Below are 21047 nucleotides of genomic sequence, written 5' to 3' on the forward strand. Positions count from 1 at the left end.
GGATAAAGAAAATGTTTCACATATACACCATGGAATACTATGCAGCCATAAAAAAGGATGAGTTCATATCTTTTGCAGGGACAAGGATGAAGATGGAAACATCATTCTCAGCAAAGTGACACAGGAACAGAAAACAAAACACCAAGTGGTCTCACTCATAAGTGGGTGTTGAACAATGAGAACACATGGATACCAGCAGGGGAACATCACACACTGGGGCCTGTTGGGGGCTGGGGGCTAGGGGAGGGATAGCATTATGAGAAATACCTAATGTAGATGACTGGGTGATAGATGCAACAAACCACCATGGCACGTATATACCTATGTAACAACCCTGCACGTTCTGCACATGTACTCCAGAACTTAAAGTATGGTAAAAATAAATAAATAAATAAATAAATAAATAAATAAATAAATAAATAAATTTACACTTAAAAATAATAAAAAATTTTGAAAAAAAAAAAAAGCAAGGGACCTGAACAGGTATTTCTCAAAAGAAGACATAAAAATGGCCAATAGGTACATGAAAAAATGCTCAATATCACTAATCATTAAGGAAGTGCAAATTAAAACCACAGTGAGATATCATGCCACACCTGTTAGAATGGTTTTTTATCAAAAAGATGAAAGATAATAAGTGTTGGAGAGGATATGGAGAATAGGGAACTCTCAGGCATTGTTGGTAGGAATGCAAATTAATATAGCCATTGTGGAAAATGGTATAGGGGTTCCTCAAGAAATCTAAAAATAGAACAACCATATGATCCCGTAATTCCATTTCTGGGTATATGTGGAAAGAAACTGAAATCAGTATGTCAAAGGGATATTTGCATTCCCATGTTCATTGCAGCATTATTCACAATAGTCAAGATATGGAAACCGCTTAAGTGTCCATCAACAAATGAATGAATAAATAAAATGTGGTATATATACACAATGGAATGCTATTCAACCTTAAATAAGAAGGGAATCCTGTCATTGGTGACAATATGGGTGATTCTGAAGGACATTATACTAAGTGAAATAAGCCAGCACAGAAAAACAAATATTGCATGATCTCATTTATATATGGAATCTGATAAAGTTGAACTCATAGAAGTAGAGAACAGAATGGTGGTTGAGGAAGAGGAGGAGGGAATGGGGAGATGTTAATCAAAGGGTACAAAGTTTCAGACAGACAGGAAGAATAGATTTTGAGATATGTTGTATAGCAGGGTAACTATAGTCAATAACAATGAATTATATAGAGTATTTTAAAATAATTAAGAGATATATAAATTTCTTGACCATTAAAAAAGATAGGTAATCAAGGTGATGTATATGTTAATTAGCTTGATTTAATCATGCCAACTTGTATACATATATAAAAACATCACATTTTACTCCATAAATCTGTGTAATTATGATTTGTCAATAAAATTAATATTAATAATGTTTAAAAATATAACATACATAAATAGCTCATTAATCAGTTTTATTTTGATTATAGTTAAAATTATATTGTGGACATATTTGGCTAATAAAATGTTTAAAATGAAAAATGTGAGAGGAGATAAATGAATTGAGGATAGAATTGCTAAGCAAAAAAACCCCTGGAATTTAGAGATTTGGAAATTTCTCAGTCTATCCACATTATAAAAAATGAGAAAGTATGTTCAAAAAGGTGTGGAAGACCCACTGTTTGATAAAGAAATTAGTGTCGATGTGAATCACAGACTTAATTAACCATCTCTACAAAAGCCAGGAATAGAGATGGGATTAAGATGGGATTATAGTAGCAGAACCACTGTCACCTGAGACTACAGGAAATTGAGAACATGGGACAAAACGAAGGAAGACCCTACAGGACCAGACCATAGAACTATTTGGATGCGAACTTCTTCAAGACAAGCAAAGAATGATCCCAAAGGTGATTCAGAGATCAGTAGGGCTGCCTTCACAGGCCCAAAGTGCACAGTCCTAGGTAGCAAGGCTGTCTCTACCTCAATTGCAAAGGGTGGAACCAATGCCCAGCAGAGCTGTGGGGATGGAACAGTCCAGCAGAGCCTTGGGGTCTTGCCCCCATTCCAACAGAGAACCATGCCACGAATAGAGCCACTGTACAGAGCCACAGCATTGGCAGTGCCCCACTGATCTGTGGGGTGATGTTGCTACTCAAGTAGGTCTGGCAGGCAGAGCATCGAGCCAGAGGGTTACAGATGCTCCGAATTTACTATGGGGTTACATCCTGATAAACCCAGTAAGTTTGAAATATCGTTGAGTCAAAAATGGACATTTTGTAGACATGATTGGATGCAAAAACACAAAGCACAATGTCCACCAAAACTCTGGCAACAAAGTACACTGTAGAGTATGGGTTGTTTATCCTCAAGATTGAATGCTTCACTGGGAACTGTGGCTTGGTGCTGCCGCCCAGCACGGTACTGCCTATCACTACCCGAAGAAAAGATTAAAATTCAAAATTTGAAGTACTATTTCTACTGAATGTGTATTGCATTTGCACCATTGTAAAGTCAAAACATTGTGAGTCAACCATCATAAGTTGGAGACTGTCTGTATTCTCCAACCTTAAGATCTCATGAAGCTTGCCTTGCCAGGTTTTGGACTTGCCTGGGGCCTGTCATTCCTTCCTTCTTTCCTATTTCTTTCTTTTAGAATGAGCATGCCTATCCCATGCCTATTTCACCATTTCTATTTTGGAAGGACATAACTTGTTTGACTTATAGGTTCACAGCTGGAAAGAAATTTTGTCCAAGGCTCTCTCAACCATATCTGATGTAAATGGTATTTAGATAATACTTTAGACTTCAGAATTCATGTTGGGATGAGTTAAGACTTTTGGAATTTTTAGGTGAAATGGATGTATTTTGCTTGTGAGAAGGCCATTAATTTGGGGGTGTTCAGGGGCAGACTGCAATGCACTGAATGTGTGCTCCCCACTGCTTATAGGAGGTAGTGGATCCCTCATGAATGAGATTATAAAAGGGACCCCAGAGAGTTTTCTTCTTTTTTTCTTCCATATGATGAAACAATGAGAAGACTCCCATCTATGAACCAAGAAGCAGGCCCTCATCAGACACTGAACCTATTAGCACCTTGATCTTGGACTCTACAGCCTCCAGAAGTGTGAGAAATGTTTGTTGTTTAAGCCACCTAGTCTATGGTATTTTTGTTATAGCAGCCTGAACTAAGACATCACTGTTGTAGGGCAGCTAAGGGTACTTTCCCTACCTCCTGAATGCCTTTCAGCATAATCCACAAGTCAGATATGTACATTGATTTTTTTGTCTATTAGTTAAATGAAATCTTATTAACTCCAAAGCACTTTCCAAATGTGGGGATTTAGCAATATCAAGTGTTTGCAAGGTACTTAAAAGTTTCAGGTGAAATATTCCACAAAGCACAAAGTCTGCTACAGACATAATTCTGTAAAGGAGTCTTTTTGGGGATGGCTTATATGATAAAAGGTTGAGTTTAGATAAAATGAAGTCAGTGGTTTGTGCTATAATGTGAACTCAACTGCTCAGTTCTATCAACGTTTGGGGAATTACTGAAGGGTTATGGCCTCCCAGGTTGGCCATTGTAGGGTGACCATATTGTCCAAATTGAGCCACTTTGCACAGTGAAAGGGGAGCTATTAATACTTATGCTGGGACAAGTGTAAACTGGGCTCGTCCTGAGCAAACCACTAGCCATGGACACACTATGCATGAGCTACTCATTTAGCCACTTTGAATTTATTTGTTGATCTATACAATTCAGTTGTCTACCTTAGTATTCCTGCCCCATAATCACAAAGGGTGGAAATTAAAGGAAAGATAGAAGATAATTAGGCAGAATTGAAGATATCCTTCTGAGAACTAGATTAAAAATTAAAAGAACTAAGATATTAATTTTGCCAGAATCAACTTGTGACTTTGGGCAAGGCAACGGGCCCTCTCTGAGGCTCAATTTTCTCATCTGCTTAATGAAAGCTTTTCAAGTTGAAAGGAATTTTGAAGTTCATCTAGTTTGCCCACTTGAAAAAATCAGTTTTCTGTACAACATCTGACAAGCAGTTGTTCAATTTGCTTGTTTGTATTACTTCCAATGACAGGGAGTTCTCTACCTCAAGAGGCAGCTGATGCCATTCCTGCAGCTTAAAGTGAATGTTAGAAAGTTATTTCTTCAACTAGGCCAAAGTTTCAGAAAAAAATTTCCAAGATTTAGAGCTTTAGGAATACTAGATGGACTTTTTTGCAAGGAACTTAGTTCCCTACCTTTGAAAGAGTTCAAATAAAAGCCACATGACTTACATCTCCAGATGCTCTAGAATGTAGTATCTGGAGTCCAGATAACTTTTAAGGTCTATTTCTGTTTCCATAGTCTATGATTCCATGAAAATTCATTAGGAAGAGCTAAGCATTTAATCTAGTTTTCTAAGCAGCTTCTTATTTCTAATTTTCTCCTTTCTATTCTTTTTTTTTTTTTTTTTTTGAGAGGGAGTTTCGCTCTTGTTGCCCAGGCTAGAGTGCAATGGCGCGATCTCGGCTCACCGCAACCTCCGCCTCCTGGGTTCAGGCAATTCTCCTGCCTCAGCCTCCTGAGTAGCTGGGATTACAGGCACGCGCCACCATGCCCAGCTAATTTTTTTTGTATTTTTAGTAGAGACGGGGTTTCACCATGTTGACCAGGATGGTCTCGATCTCTCGACCTCGTGATCCGCCCGCCTCGGCCTCCCAAAGTGCTGGGATTACAGGCTTGAGCCACCGCGCCCGGCGCTCTATTCTTTCTCTAAATCTCCCAGGCTCACACCTTTCACCTGTCTATGACTTTCCTATTTCATTTGCCTGTTTCTTATATTTAGCTTCTCCTTCACCCCTAACTCAGTATCCACATTTATTTTCTCTTTCTAGCCCCATTCTGGGGCTTAACATTGTCTTGCCATAATTAATCTATAGCCTCTTCTCTGAACTTCTGGCCTCTAGTTTTTCCCTTGTCTAATCCATCCTGTATTTCTAAAGTATCCCTCTTATCAATTCTCTTCCCTTTTGAATCCATCCTTAAGCTGAACTTTGAACACACTGCTAATCTTCCCCACTCTATCTTGGCATTGAAAAAGCTCCAAAGTCAGACCCAATCTACCTCTCAAAACATACGTCTTGGACTCACTTTCCTAAACTGTTCTGGTGAAATGGAGTCTCCCTTTCACCGTATTCCAAGAAGGTTCTGTTTTCCTGTTATTCAGCTTTTGCTTATGCCAGTTCCATCGCTCAGAACCTCCCACTGCCCCTAATTCCCTGCCACCAATAAAATACAATCTATCTTTCAGGGTCAGTCTCAAATCTCTCCTCTGTTAAGTCTTCCCAGAGGACTCCAGCCCATACTTATCTCTTCCTCCTCTGAACTCCCATACCACTTTATTGTCTGTTTCATTCATCTGGCAATCAATCATATATTGCCTTGCAACATCTCTGAAAACTGGCATTTATCTTGGGTAATGTTATTTAACTGTTTCTTTTGTGTATATAGGTTCTCCCCATTACCTACAAAGCTCATTGAGGCTGGGAGTAAGTATTGCATCTTTTTTTTCCTACTCTTTGTGAAACAGAACTGGGCACCTAGTAGGGGGCAGCTTATTAATGTGTACTGACTAGTTTCCCATAGATTATCCAATTACTTTGTCATCACTTTAATAGACTACTAAATCCATGATTAATATTCCCTCACCCTATTTGTCAGGCACTGGTGGTGACAGAGGATAGAAAGGACCATTAGCGATAAGGTACATATGGGAGAAGGCATATTTGACTATTTAAGCCTCAAGTAAGATGAATTGCTAAGATGCTGGTGGTGAGACATTTCACTATCAGCTAAAAGTGTTCCTTAATAGATTTAGGTCCCTGGAGAAGTTCCACAGAGGTTGTGATTACAACCTGATACAACTCTTCCAAGAGAAGAAACAGGGAGATTTTTTTCCTTTCTAGTTTGTGCTGGGTAATCAATACCTAGGTGTTTAATTCAATGAATTCAGGAATGGTGCACCAATTCTCTGGTAGTCATCAGAATTTCTCTAGCAGTTTTTACGTTGCTAGAGCAATAATTAAAATTCAAAATATCCTATGTGACCTTTTATGCCAAAACGTAAATGTTCTATGATTCATGAGAAACACTCCAGTTTGAATAGAGGTAAGTCACAGAAAGGAAAGATATTGGTCCACAGGGATGAAAAATAGGAAAGGAGCATGGAATTCATAACTTTTTATGACTGCCTCTAATGCTGTACCATAGTGGCCTCATTGGTGGGGGCAGGGGGAAAAGAGGGGATGTGTTTCTCCATTAGGAAAGGAAGAAGAAAATGACAGGTAAAACAATTAATCTCTGTTCTATGGAAAAGTAAAAAGGAAGAAGGAAATAACAAAGAGGTAAAATTCTGAGTGCTAAAGCATATAAAGATCACCATCAGATGCTGAGCAAAGGATCTCTCAATATAAGCATATATGATGTGGAACTTGGACAGGCCATATTGATATTTGGAGAGGCCTCAAGTCAGCCATCTTGTCATGTTCTCCATAATTGCTATAGGGAGCAGAATGTATAGTTATGAGATAAAGTGGTCAAAAGCCTGAGAAGTCCTCGGGGAGTAGGGATGGATGGTTCTTCTCTATGGCATTAGCTTTATTTCTAAACCTCATTATCACCAAGCCACTTCACACACTGCTCCATCCCAATTGCCTAGAACAATCTTCTACCCATTGCTAGTTATTTAAGACATCAGGTTATTTTAAAGACTGGATTCACCTTCCTCTTTATCTCTAAGACCTTTACAGCAGAACTTTACTTCAGAATGAGTACGTATCATTCTCTGTTCAAACCCTGGTTCCAAGATTTCCTGCAGATTCCTGTTTATTCATTAAAAAGATATTTATTGTGCCTTTACTATGTGCCAGAGACTGCTCTAAGTAAATAAATGACACAGATCTCTCTCCTCTTGGAACTTACATAACTTCTAACTATGGTAGATCTATAGAAGAGCAGTCAGAGTGTATCTTCTGGAGTTTGATTGCCCCAGTTACTTTAGGGAGCAGTGGCCAGAGATTTGGTACTGTCAGGTAAAAAAGAACCCTGCTAAGCTTTGGAGAGGACTACTTCTTGCTCTTCCTTCTGCATTACTTTTGTAGTAGACAGAAAACGGAAAGGCAAATAGTATAGTGGTCAAGTGCTTGAATCCTGGTTTCCCTGCTGAATAGTGACTCCGCCTCTTTCTGAGGCTCAGTTTCATTAGCTGTTACTATGGTCATTCAGCAGATCCAAGTTAAGACTGCTGATTGTGGTTTTCATAACCTAAGGGCATCTACATTAGCTGCTCACCTACATCTTGAGTACCTCATCCATTGAGGATAGATTGACATCTACATATCAAGTGGGTATGTATAGAGGCGTCTGCACTACATACTTACAAAGGTCTGAGTCCAAGTTAATTACTACTATTTATGAATAATTCTAAAGAGGTTTTCTGTCTATAATTCCTAACCAGGTGGTCTCTGTTTCCATCTTATTATTTCCCTGCTGTAAAGGTGGCTTAACTAATGCAATTAATTATTTACCTATTAAGAATTGTGTGGCTTCTTTACTAGTTTCCTTACCTTATGAATTTCTCCCTGTTGGACAGTTTTTATGACGTTAATCCATTCTTCCATGTCTTTCCGGTTGGATGCAGCCACAGTGATTTTTCGTTGTGGTGTGATAACCTAAACAAAAAGACACAATATTAGCTCTTCTCACTCCATAACTTTGCCTCTGAACAGAGTCTGTGAATGCTCTAAGAAACTAGACAGATGTACCAAGCACAATGCAAGCCATTTCTTGAATATAAAACAGACATTGCCAAAGCCACTCGTAGCTCCTTAGATACCCATCCAAAATAGTAATAGTGCTAATAGCAATAACTAACATTTCAATGCCACTTGCTATGTGCCAGGAACTATTCTAAAGCACATTATGTGTATTATTTCATTCAATCTTTATTACAACCCTGTGAGATGGGCATTATTATTTTTTCCCATTTCATAGACCAGAAAACCAAGGCAAAGAGAGTTCAATGATTTGCCTAGGGTCACCCAGCAGGTAAGAAACTAAACTAGAATTGAAATCCAGATTCTTTAGCTTCAGAATTCATTCTGTTAAATACTAAACCATGTACCATCTATTACTCAAGTTAGTTTGCCTGAAAACCCTACTTGCTTACTGTGACTGTCTACTTGAAGTGGTAAAATTGTTTATGGTTCATTAGGGAGTCCCTGTTTAGTGGGAGAGTGAAATATCTAAACATCCAGTTTCTTTCTTTCTTATGGTTAGGGACAATCTGAAGAGAATTTTACAGTTGTCTTTCTTAATTCTGCTTGGCACAAGAACCCAGGTAGGAATAATAAGAATGCCACAGTGAGAGTCTAGCAGACATAGACCATGGGCAGGACTTGATCTTTTTCCAGAGGGCAGGAGGGATCATGGATAGCTACAGCATCAGTCATTGCTTCCATTGCCCTAATTGCCTTTACTACAAGCCCCCCAAGTCTTGAAGCTAGAGCTCACCACACCAACAAGGAATTTGTTTCTCCTTTTGCATGTAGCACAGTGTGATTATGTAGTAGATGGAACTAGGAGCTATTCGGGATTGTGATAACAGCCACTCCTTTGGTCCAAACCCATTCTTTTTTTTTTTTTTTTTTTTTGAGACACAGTTTCACTCTTGTTACCCAGGCTGGAGTGCAATGGCATGGTCTCGGCTCACCGCAACCTCCGCCTCCTGGGTTCAAGCAATTCTCCTGCCTCAGCCTCCTGAGTAGCTGGGATTACAGGCAAGCGCCACCATGCCCAGCTAATTTTTTGTATTTTTAGTAGAGACGGGGTTTCGCCATCTTGACCAGGATGGTCTCGATCTCTCGACCTCGTGATCCACCCGCCTCGGCCTCCCAAAGTGCTGGGATTACAGGCTTGAGCCACCGCGCCCAGCCCAAACCCATTCTTGAGTGGGGCTGATGTTCAGTACTTCTGTGCTTTAATTGGGTTAAGGGGCAGCCTAGCCCTTAGATTTCTTTCTCTGTAGAATGCAGACCAAAAACATTAGCCTATAGGCTCATCACCCAAAGGCTCAGCTTTTTGGGACTGGTCAACGGAACCCTCAGCTTTACCCTGTGTCAGGGTGATGTAATGAGAGAATAACAAGAGCAAAGTCTTTTTCTTAGATCTAGCCACTCTCCTTTCACAAGAAGATGGAACATGAACCCACCATAGAAGCAGGACATTGGGTCTGCAGCTCTTTAGTCTGTTAGGTACTATCCCCTACCTGCCTAAACAGGAGCTCCGGGCTCCATAACTCACCATTGAGGCTGGGAGAAGACAGTTCTTGGAAGAGTTAGGTAGAAGAATTCCTGGGCCACGAAGCTTTCTATTTTTCACTGAGTTTTTTGGTCTGGATTCAGTTGAATGACCAAAGCCATGTGACATTTCAGCCACACTAAGCCCTCAGATACTTCCCTAGAAAATCCTCTGCTCTCTCTGAGGCACTTTTATTAGTGATCTCAACATGGGGTAGATTTCACTTTGGATTAGGGCTCTTATCTACCTCATCAGAGGAGAGGACGTCATGTAACTCAATTATCCTGCCATTTTCTATAACATATTAGCAGTCTCTTGAAAGACTCCCAATGATACGCTTCTAAATCACCTTCACTAGGAAGACTAATTTTTATAAGTCACATACTCCCTTCTCCTTTAAGTCAGCTTAGCTTTATACTGGTAATAAGGAACAAGATCATCACTTTTTTTCTTCACTATCAGTGGGCTGCTAGAAAATGTTTGCATGAATGATAACAATTTGAGATCAAAGGAAACTTTGGAAACCTGAAGTTCAAAGAAGCAAAAAGTGGTTATGGGAAGCTATCTTCCCAGCTAGCCCATACCCCTGCCCTTTCAGTCATTCCCAATCATACTTACGCAAAAACTGTGGCAAAGGTTTCTACAGCTGCTTTCTGCCACGACAGCTTCAGACAGATCAATCGTGTCAAAGTGTGCAAACTGGAAAGATATAAGAGGGAGAGGGACAAGAAACCATCTGGTTAATTATGTAAAGAGATATTAAAAGGTAAACATACATACACACACACACTGACAGGCATTTGTGGCAGTCATGATCCAATCATTTCTTTGACTTGAGGGCTAAAATTTATTTAGCAACACGATTTTTGTTAATACATCATGTGACAAAAACAAATAAAATGAAATCAAAATAGAATTTTATAGACATTTATGTGGAATTATAGGGAGGCTTGAGTTGGTGAGTTCAGAATTATTTAAACATAAAGGCTTATGCTGGAAAAGATAATGGGATGTGGTTTAACTAGAATCATAGTGGAACAGATTGTGATTAGCTCCTATTTTATTGGGTGGGAGCCTTTGACAACATTGCTAGTCCCATCCAGTTTGAGGCCTGTGTCTCCTTATTCACTGGCCACAGTAAATACCACCTAGCCAGCAGCAGGAAATCAGTATCATGGATACAGGCAAGGCCAGTTTCACCGGTATACAAACTGTGCAGTCACACAGGGCCCCGTGTTCAGAAGGGCCCCACACTTAGTTTAATGCTTAGCTGTTGTCATCTTAAAATTAATTCGTAATTTTGTCCTTGAGCATGTGTTTTGTTAGTGAAGTCCAATGGGACAAAATATCATGCATATGAGCAGAGGAGACAGATGCAATATACATTTCCACCCCATGTCTTGTTACTCCATTTGGATTTGTGATGCCCATGAACATAGAATTCTAGTGGAACCATGAAAAGTGGGAGTTTAGCAAGACTCAAGGCAAGTTCAAGATAAGTGTGTTACATCTATTACTGGGTAAGCAGTAGGGGAGCTGACAGCCCTGAGAGGTCATACTTTCTGTTGGAACCAGAACTTGCTTCAGACATAGAAAAAAAATGGTTTCTAAGAAATACGAACAACCAAGATGCCCTACTGTATTCTTTCTTGCTTGTTACACCCCTGTGTTAGCCAACATTTCTGCTAAAAATAATGACATGGAAGGAAATGGGAAGATAAGGCAACCCATAGTTCTTTCAGTTAGAAAAGTGTTGGTAGAATGTACAAGTACCAAGAAGTGAAATATGAACAGTTGAGCGAGTTTGTGCAGTTCTGTATACTGCTGAGAACAAAATACATAAACTTGTATGAGCTACTAAACACAAATTGTATATTTTAGTGATTCTTTATATGAATTAAATGCTCTTATTATTTGCATTTAAAACTGGTGCTGTATTGTGTGCAGATAAATAGTAAAATTCATGCTAATTATCTAAAGTTTTATTTTTCTTTACTTAGAATTACATTAAAAAGCAAATAAAAACACCATGATGTCATTGCTTTATATTAACATTTTAGTATAAACATAAAGCGTTATATGTTAGTAGCTTTACTAGAACTTCCCCCTGCTTTTTTAATAAGGAGCACTACATTTTCATTTTGCACTGGATCCCCAAAATTATAGTTGGTTCTGGGTGCAGAAGCTAGCTGGGAAAAATACAAAAAGAAAGGGAAACAGAAAAAGGAAAGGAGAGAAAAGTATCCCCATTTGACACAAAAGGCCAAGTTATAAAAAGAGGAGAGGGCTTTGACTTCCACCCTAATGTTTGCTGACATGTCTTTACTTATTAGTCCATCTTTCCACACAAACGTTTCCTGGAGCCCACCCATTAATCCTTTTGACAAGATGCTATATATTACCGCGGGATGGTGTGCAAAGTAGAGCTTCTGTCCTTGAATCAGAAAATATCTAGGCTTCCACCTCTTCAAAGAGTTACAGTTCTTCAGCAGAGGTCCTTCCTTCAATATTTTCTGAAAGACAAAAGCATGGTGTTGAGCAATGAGATCAATTCATAAGGTCATACCACTTGTTCTCTCAGATGGAAAGAGCAGATATCTAGAAGGCTCTATCTTGTCACATATCTGAGAAATGGCCTGAAGGCCAGGTGAGAACACAGTGAAGCTAGTTCAATCAGAGGAGACATTGGTTGCCCTTGGATTACTCATTCAGGATGATATAGGCTTCACATTTATCAGGCTACATGGCCCAAAAACCATGGAGAACATCTCTATTTGCAGTAGAGGGTAGAGGGCAAGGACATGAACACATAAAGGTAAGAACAGCATTTCTAGGAAAGAATGTATGGTAGAGGAAAAAGCCTGTAAAGGCAGATTTTCTGGAAGTCTCCAGATTGTAGCTCTAGACAGGGCTTTTCTGTCAGCTTTTTTAGAGTGTTCCTTTTAGAATATTAAGTTGGATCATGTTCCTTCCTTGATCACAAGCCTCCAATAGCTTCTCAACACTTTTAGAGCCAAATCCAAAGTCCTTACCGTGGTTTGTCTTCAATGGACTCATGATCTCATGAAGGAGCAAGCACATAAAAAGGACACCACAAGAAAACTACCTTCTGATTACTTTCTTTACATCTCATAGTCTAACTACTGATTTTTCAGTTACCTGCTGAACAGACTGATCCCAACCAAGCATAGAGTCTACTTACCATTTTCATCATTGAAGAAGTTCTCACTAAGTTATAGGATACAAACCAACATGCAAGACTGCCATTTGGGACAAGTACTCAACTCCACCAAGCAGGAACCAAACACATACTTAATGGACAAAGGGCCAGACTGAGCTTAAAATCACCAAATCAAGGCTCTACCATGCATTTTATCTATCATTTAAATAACCATTCATCATTGCGTGGCTGGAGAAGTGTTTTGTTTGGCCTACTTAGTGTTTTTCAGAGTTTTAAATTAGTTGGTAATATTTAAAAAGTAGAAGATTTCATATAAAAATGCAGGTTTCCTGTTTTTTTTTTTAAATTAGAACATCTGGTAACATTGAATTTATATTCTCACATGACAATGATATGCAGAAACTGAGTAGCAGCTGCTCCCTTCAGATGGCGTGCCTGACAGCAGGAATTTGAGTTTAGTTCCCTGATCTAAACAATTATTTGCCATTCCTGTTCTCCCAAACACACACACACACACACACACACACACATACACACACACACACAGACACACACACACACACGTACACATGCTCATACATTTATACACTCTTCAATTCTCTAACCAATTGGATAGTACTAGTGGACAAAGCCTCTTTATCTCAACTGGAAAAAGTCATTTCTTAAGCAATCACAATTTATCTGAGCCTTCTTCATAACTTGTGGTAGTTTCATGGTTATTATAACACCTTTGCGATGCAAAAGAATGGTGCTGAGAAGTCAAAACAAAGAGAACAATAAGACCTTGTGGGAAGTAGGGAGATTACAGAGAGAGACTAAGAAATTATATTTAAATTGTTGAAATAGAGTCATCCAAGAGAAAACAACTTCTCGAAACATTAAGAATATATTGGGGCTGGGCACGGTGGCTCACACCTGTAATCCCAGCACTTTGGGAGGCCGAGGCGGGTGGATCACGAGGTCAAGACATCGAGACCATCCTGGTCCACGTGGTGAAACCCCATCTCTACTCAAAATACAAAAATCAGCTGGGCATGGTGGTGCGCACCTGTAGTCCCAGCTACTGGGGAGGCTGAGGCAGGAGAATTGCTTGAGCCCAGGAGGCGGAGGTTGCAGTGAGCTGAGATCATGCCATTGCACTCCAGTCTGGGTAATGAGAGTGAAACTCCGTCTCAAAAAAAAAAAAGAAAAAAAAAAAAAAAAAAGAATATATTGTTCTTTTCTGCTCTCTGGCCAAGTGGCCTAAAGTATATTTCTCACTAATGGCATTTGGATTTTTGTATCCCAACCCTCTTACCTCTATCCATATATTCCTCCACACTAAGTCTTCATAATACTTAGGCAGTCCTATTTACTCCTTTCTGCTAAAGACTTAAATTCCAAATTTTAACTGCTCCAAATCTGTACAACTGAATCTACACCCATTATCTCTGCCCTTTTCCCAATTTATTGTGCTCTGTCAAAATTATCAAATGAGTTCTTTACCTTTCTTATTTTGTCATATATAATGTTCCCTGTATCAGCTCATTTAACAGTTTTTGGTTGGCTACTTTTCCCTTCCTTCCATTTGCAGATTAAAGCTTTGCAGCTCAGACTGTAAGATATTTACACGAGTACATTCTCTTGGCCTGTTCTGAGAAGCATGTACCCTTAAAGAACCCATTTTTCAGGCACTGCAAGTCATAGGCTAGTAAACTAAAATTTCCCAACTTATAACTTGCGAATATGATACCCCAGGAGGACTCAGATTTTAGCTTAGGCATTTGATAAGCTCTTTAATGATATTACTATGAGCAAGAAGGAGAAATGATTATCTTTGTTCAAATTCCTGGTTTATTTGCCTGTAGACCACATCCCTTTCCTCAGCAAATCATCCTGCTTGGTTATTCAGAGACTGCTCCCAAAAAATCAGTACCCTCCTTCAACTCAGGAGACCCCAACTAAGCTCTACCATTCAGGGGACCCTTAGAGACAATAGAGCTATATAGGAATAAGTTTTCTATATCTCACTATAAATTAATAAAAATCTGAAATAGATTTTGATAAGTAAAGATGTGTATTATAAGCCCCAGAGCAACAACTAGAAAAATAACTTTTAAAAATTATTAATACATTATAAATCAACAATTAAATACCACTACACATGTATTAGAATAGCTAAAACCCAATACAGTGACAATACCAAATGCTGACAAGGATATGGAGCAACATGAATTCTCTTTCATTGCTAGCAGGAATGCAAAATGGTACAACTAGTTTGGAAGGCAGTTTGGTGGTTTCTTACAAAATCAAACATACTTCTACCAAATGATCTAGCAATTGAAATCTTTGCTATTTATCCAAATGCACTGAAAAGTTATGCCCACACAAAAACCTGCACATGAATGTTTACAGCAGTTTTATTCATAATTGCCAAAACTTGGAAGCAACCAAGATGTCCTTCAGTAGGTGAATGGGTAAACGGACTGTCGTACATCCAGACAATGGAATGTTATCCAGTAATAAAAATAAACGCAATATAAAACCACAGAAAAAAACATGGATGAATTTTAAATGCACATTGCTAAGTAAAAGAAGTCAATCTGAAAAGGTTACATACTATATCATTTCAACTACATAACATTCTGAAAAAGGCAAGACTATAGGGACAGTAAAAAAGCTCACTGGCTGCCAGAAGTTCAAGGGCAGTTGAGAAGAGATGAATAGGTCGAGCATTGGAGATTTTTAGGGCAGTGAAACTACTCTATATGATACTGTAATGGTGGCTACATGTCATTATACATTTGTCAAAACCCATAGAATGTACAACACCAAGAATGAACCTTGATGTAAATGATGGATTTTAGTAAATAATAAAAAATCAATATTGGCTCACCAATTGTAACAAATGCACTGCACGAATGCAAGATGTTAATAATAATAATAATAATAATAGTCTCAGGACCTTGTTCAGTTTAGTTTAGTAGCCCCAAGCAGGGGAAACTGGGAGTGGGAGGGTATGTATGGGTACATTTTTTACTTTCCACTCAATTTTTCTATAAACCTAAAACTGCTAAAAAATGGTCTATTAAATTTTTTAATAAGCAAGCAAAAATAGCCTGGGAATTCTGAAAAAGAAGAGTAATGAAGCGGGAACTACCTGCTATTTAGGTTTTAAAACCTAGTATAAAGCTGTAATAATGAAACAAATAATTCAAGGGGCTAAAATGTTAAAATTATTAAAGGAACATGAACATATACCCATGTGATGTGACAGGGGCATAAATATGTGGAATGTTCATTGAAAAAGAAAGCAAAAACTTTGTCTACAACCTGGCTCTTTGGAAGAAGAGTGGTTGTTTGAGTTCTTTAAGGGAAAAAGAGATGGCAGAAATGAAGTAATCTCTTTTTTAGCTGATACCCAAGGTCTGAGGGTATGGGAAGGGGAGAGTTTCAATGTGTGTATACCAGTGGAGATGAGGAGGATTTATTTCTGAAGTGGAGGATGACATTGTGAAGCTGCTTTCCAATAATAAATTATTATTATTATTATTATGAACGCATCTTGGATCAAGTCTGGAATGACTCTCGCAGATACTATGGCTTGTCAACACGAAGTTTATAATCCTTTGGCACCAGAACACGGTTGCTAGCTTGTGGGAACTGACTTTCTTTTGCCTATCAAGTTACTTTGTTTCTGTCAAAAGCCAAATTACCATCTGGAAACTGGAAACAGGAGGACACAGTCAACCATGACAAGAACAGAATGTCAAGGCTAGGGAGTAGGTAAGCTCTGTGGTTCTCAAATTGTTTAGCAAGATAAATCTCTTCGCCAAGTTAGAAAACCCAAGAAGGCATTGTTGGAAAGGACCAAATGAAGCAGTATTGCCTTGAATAAGACACAATGAAGTTGAAACCTAGTTTTTGTTAATTACGGTTACAATACCGTAATAAGAGTTCCTTAAGTTCTAAACAGAGGTTCTGTGTCATCAGCTCTGAACTTCTACAAATGCCCAAACCTGGATCTTGGAAAACGTAAAGTGCCTGTAGTCTTTGACCTCTGTTATCCTTCAGGGAAACTTCCCTACTAACCCAATTACTATTACTAAATAAACGACTGTTTATTTTGTAAAACCCCCCAAACCAATAGGCAGCCCCAGGAAGCCAGTTTGAACAGGCAGAAGCTAAAAATCACTCACTTCATTGCCACAAGTCGATAAAATATGTGCATGCAAAACAATCTTTACCTGCTTGGGACTACTAAACTGAACAAGTTCCTGAGGCAAAAAATGGAAGAAATAAGGAAACAAGCAAATGCATCCTATGAAGGGAGGCATTGAAGGGACAGTCATTGCTTGTCCCCTAAGATTTGCACAGGGCTTCCTGGTCCCTGGCTTCTTGCAGATAATATCATCTCATTGTCTTCTCACCACAACTATGCAGTGTCACGTCTGACTTCTAGACAGTAAATCTGAGGCTTGGGAATTTTCCCTTACTTTGTTCAAGTACCCACAATTACAAAATGCTAGAGGACTCTGCGCTTCCTCATCCCATGATAAGAAAACTGGGAGGGCCTGGTTAATTAGTACGTACACAGCAGGGTGAACACAGATCGTGCCCCATCCCCCTGCCAAACGTTATCCTGAAAGACAAGATCACAGATTGCTAAGAATTAAAAAGTATTCTATGGACAGCTCTAACTATTCCATACTAGAACTCTTAATGAGCTTCCCTCAAAGTGGCAAATGGTAATCCTTGTTTTTCTGAAGACCTAGCATTCAATGGTGGGTGAGAAGGGAGTTCTCCCGGTTTTTTAAAGTGATAGTCCAAGATTGACTTGGAAGAGTAGTTAGAATTCACATATCTACAGCACTTTGCAATTGATAAAGTGTTTGCTTTGGTTACATCCTCTCATCAGCCCTCTGAAGCAGGTAGTGAAAGGCGTCTTCTAATGCAATTCTGTCCTACCAAAGACACCCTGAAATTAGTTTCATCAAGTGGCTTGCCCTAGGAAATAGTTGGAAGTTTTCCTCTTAAATAAGATAGCCCATGTTTGTTTTGCAGTTTTGAGACTTTGTAACATCTTGGAGTTAAAATATTTGTCAGAAGAATCTATCTCTAATGTTATTACAAAAGGTAATGAGGAATGGGACTCTATATGGGTAATTTTGCTTGGTGGCCACATTTATAGGCACACAGCTATTTCATAAGAAGGGACACACATGTAATCCTCTTGGTCCAAGCTGCCACATTTCGGTGACAATATCTGTGATGCTGCATATAGAGAGAAGTTAGGAAGGGCTGTAGAATTCTTGTACATATTGAAATGCCATGTTACCACTTGGTGCTTATTAAACCACATCACACTTCAGGCAGGCCTCCTGGCCTTCCTGCCAGCTCTATTCGACATAAAAACCCAAATAACATTATGGTTTCTACTATTAAACCCTCAAGGTTGATTGTTTTGTGGTGAGAGTGAGTATGGTGCTAATTAGTCTATTGTCCCAAATTCAATTACCACAGAGATCAATTGGCTTCATTCAAATTCAAGAATGTAGTACTCCAAGGCATACGCAATTCAGGTTCTGTGTACAGTGTTCACACAAATGGTCTTTGCCAAAAACATAGCAGCCTGTACAGAGAAAGTGAAAGCTTTGGAAAACTCTGCTTCAGTTTCATTTTGAATCCTCTTTGATAAACCAATACACAAATCCAATGATCCCAGAAACTCCCACACCCTGGCACAGGTACTCCCTGGTGCTCTGTACACCTCAACATGTATAGATTAAGAGATTAATGAGGATAAGCATTTCCCTCACTCCATATTTATAAAATATGTTCTATAAAATATCTCACCAGAGTCTGTAAAGCAGCCCAATTTCCTGTATATAATTAACACCCGCCTGCTGCTTAATTGGGAAAGGGCAAGTACAGCTGCTGCTGTGACCTTTTCCTTTGCTTCTCCCAAGTTCCCAAAGCTTCTACTATCTGCTACAACTGTTCTTCTGTCACTTGGTGCTTTTTTTTTTAAGAGACAAGGTCTTGCTCTGTTGCTCAGGCTGAAGGGCAGTGGCGCAATCATGACTCACTGTAACCCCAAACTCCTGGCTCAAGTAATCCCCTTGCTTCAGCCTCTTGAGTAGTTGAGACTACAGGCACCCACCACCACGTCTGGCTAATTTTTTAATCTTTTTTAAAGACAGAGTCTTGCTATGTTGCCTAGGCTGGTCTTGAACTCCTGGGCTCAAGCAATACTCCCACGTCTGTAATCCCATTACAGAATTGAGCCACCATGTCCAGCCTGCTTGGTGCATTTTTGATACATAAGGCTTTGGTGAATTCTTTACCTTTTCCTAGCGAAAGGGTCCACTGGTATATAGACAAGTTGAATTCCACCCCCACCCACTGAAAAAGTAGGCAAACATCATGACATGCACCGCTACCTGTTATTAGCTGGCTGCTCTTCTGTTTTAATTTCTCTTGTTGCTCTTGTGTGGGAGGCTGGATAAGTTGGGGGATGAGTAGGCTCTCACTCCCCAAGTGAGAACTGAACTATTTTGGGCATAACTGAAAAGGCCAACTTTCTGTCTATGACTCCTTCAGTCCAAAGACCTGGAACGTGTATTCTCTTTGCTTGGGTTGAAGTGCTGGGAAGAAAGCCGTTTCCTAACACTGGCTTGCCAAAGTTGATTCAAAGCAACTGTGTTTGATTTGGTTAAAATGCAACTCCGGGTGCTTTAGGCTTTAAGAAAGGTCAGACCCACTGCTTCACTGAAAGCTTTACATTCCCCAGGGTCCTGTTGACACGGCAGGAGTCAGACAGACTGGCTCCAGCACTTACTAGCTGTGTGACCTTGGGTAAATCACTTAACCTCTCTGAGCCTCAATTTCCTTGTCAGATGAGGACACCTTCAGAGCATGTGCCTGCCACTCTGAGTCCCTTGTCTTTTGTGGATTGTGGATGCAAGGGCTGCTGCCATCTCTCCACTCATGCCACTACTGGATTCTTCCCTCCTGGCTGTCTAAGGGCTGCAGCAGCAGGATGAGGAATAGGATGACCGACTGTCCTGGTTTTCCCAGGAGTTTCAGCACTACAATCAGGAGAGTCTTGGGCAAACTGAGACCTTGTGGTCATCCTAACACTGAGAAGCCAGATTTTTCTACTTGGCAGGTCTGCAAGGACTGTATCTGCAAAGCTCCTTCCACTGCTTCCTGTGCTAAGGAAGAGCTACAGATGAACATCGGTGTCCCATTCTCTATCAATGAAATAGAAGAAAGTTAAGCATGATGCTATATGTATTTATTTAAACAGTTCCCTATTGAAAGACAGTGGTTTCAAATCTTATTTTATTACCAATGACACTGCAAGAACTCTGTATATACATGTCATTTTGCACTGGTGTAAGTACATTGATAAAATAAATATCAAGGCTTGATGACTTTAAAGTCCGCTGGGGGCTGGGCGTGGTGGCTCATGCCTGTAATCTCAGCACTTTGGGAGGCTGAGGTGGGTGGATTGCATGAGCTCAGGAGTTCGAAACCAGCCTGGGCAACATGGTGAAACCTGTCTCTACTAAAATACAAAAAAATTAGCTGGGCGTGGTGGGGGGTGCCTATAGTCCCAGTTACTCTGGAGGCTGAGGCAGGAGAATTGCTTGAACCAGGGAAGCAGAGGTTGCAGTGAACCAAGATCACACCACTGCACTCCAGCCTGGGCAAGAGAGCAAGACTCTGTCTTTAAAAAAAAAAAAAAAAAAAAAAAAAAAAAAAAAAAAATTGTCCACTGGGACCATAGAGCCTAAACACCTATAAGTTTTGGGGGAGCCAAAAATATAGAAACAGGAAATCCAGTGAAAGGAACAAATCTCTCCGCCCCATCCTCCTTCCTCTTTTCTATTAGTGGAGTTTCCTAGGAAAGATAAGGACCACTAATTGTTTGGGGGATGGGGAGGAGGTGAGCAATGTGAGCCCAGGTTGACAAAGTACAGAAAGTGGTAACCTGACCCTTGGTAATTGACCTGGTACTAGCTGCATCCAGGAAGGAGGAAGAGCTCTGCTGTGCCCTCCGAGAACTACACATAGGTTTGAATGCTGGATTTGCTGCCTACTAACTGTGCAGCCTTGAACAAGGCATTTCACTGCTATGAGGGGCCACTGTTAAGTTGGTAGGATAGAGATACAAGCTCTGGTCTCTGTTAGTTCAAAGTCTGTTCTCATGCCACAAAACTGACCTTTTAACTTTCTGAGCTAACTTTGACTTTAGCAATGAGTAATCTTAGATCTCCCTGCCCTGTTAGATTATGAAAATAATACTCCAAGAGGGGCTGTGCTTACTCAAGTCAAAAAGCAAATTAGTGGTAGAGTGCTTGGCCTCAGGCCACCGTATTTCAGTTGTGTCGGGCCTCCTCACTGACCTCCCTCAGGTGAGTGAAGGTGCTGTATAACCGCAACCACTGAGTTTTCTCTGTATTGGGAATGCCTCCTGGAATATGTGCACAGTTACAGAGTTCCAGGGGAATAGCATGGAATG

General features: G+C 39.8%; 1 protein-coding gene across 1 annotated transcript in view; it reads right to left on the reverse strand.

Moving 5' to 3' along the window:
- DGKK (diacylglycerol kinase kappa) overlaps window positions 1-21047 on the reverse strand; it is a 97436-nt gene that overhangs the window by 41042 nt on the left and 35347 nt on the right. Inside the window, exons 3-5 of the mRNA XM_039475601.2 lie at window positions 11760-11870; window positions 9976-10056; window positions 7626-7730 (exon numbers count right to left, since the gene is read on the reverse strand). Of these exons, the coding sequence (XP_039331535.1) occupies window positions 7626-7730; window positions 9976-10056; window positions 11760-11870 (297 nt within the window). The remainder of the gene's footprint in view (window positions 1-7625; window positions 7731-9975; window positions 10057-11759; window positions 11871-21047) is intronic.

Source organism: Saimiri boliviensis, chromosome X, assembly GCF_048565385.1.
Source record: "Saimiri boliviensis isolate mSaiBol1 chromosome X, mSaiBol1.pri, whole genome shotgun sequence".
In the NCBI taxonomy this organism is placed as follows: Eukaryota; Metazoa; Chordata; class Mammalia; order Primates; family Cebidae; genus Saimiri; species Saimiri boliviensis.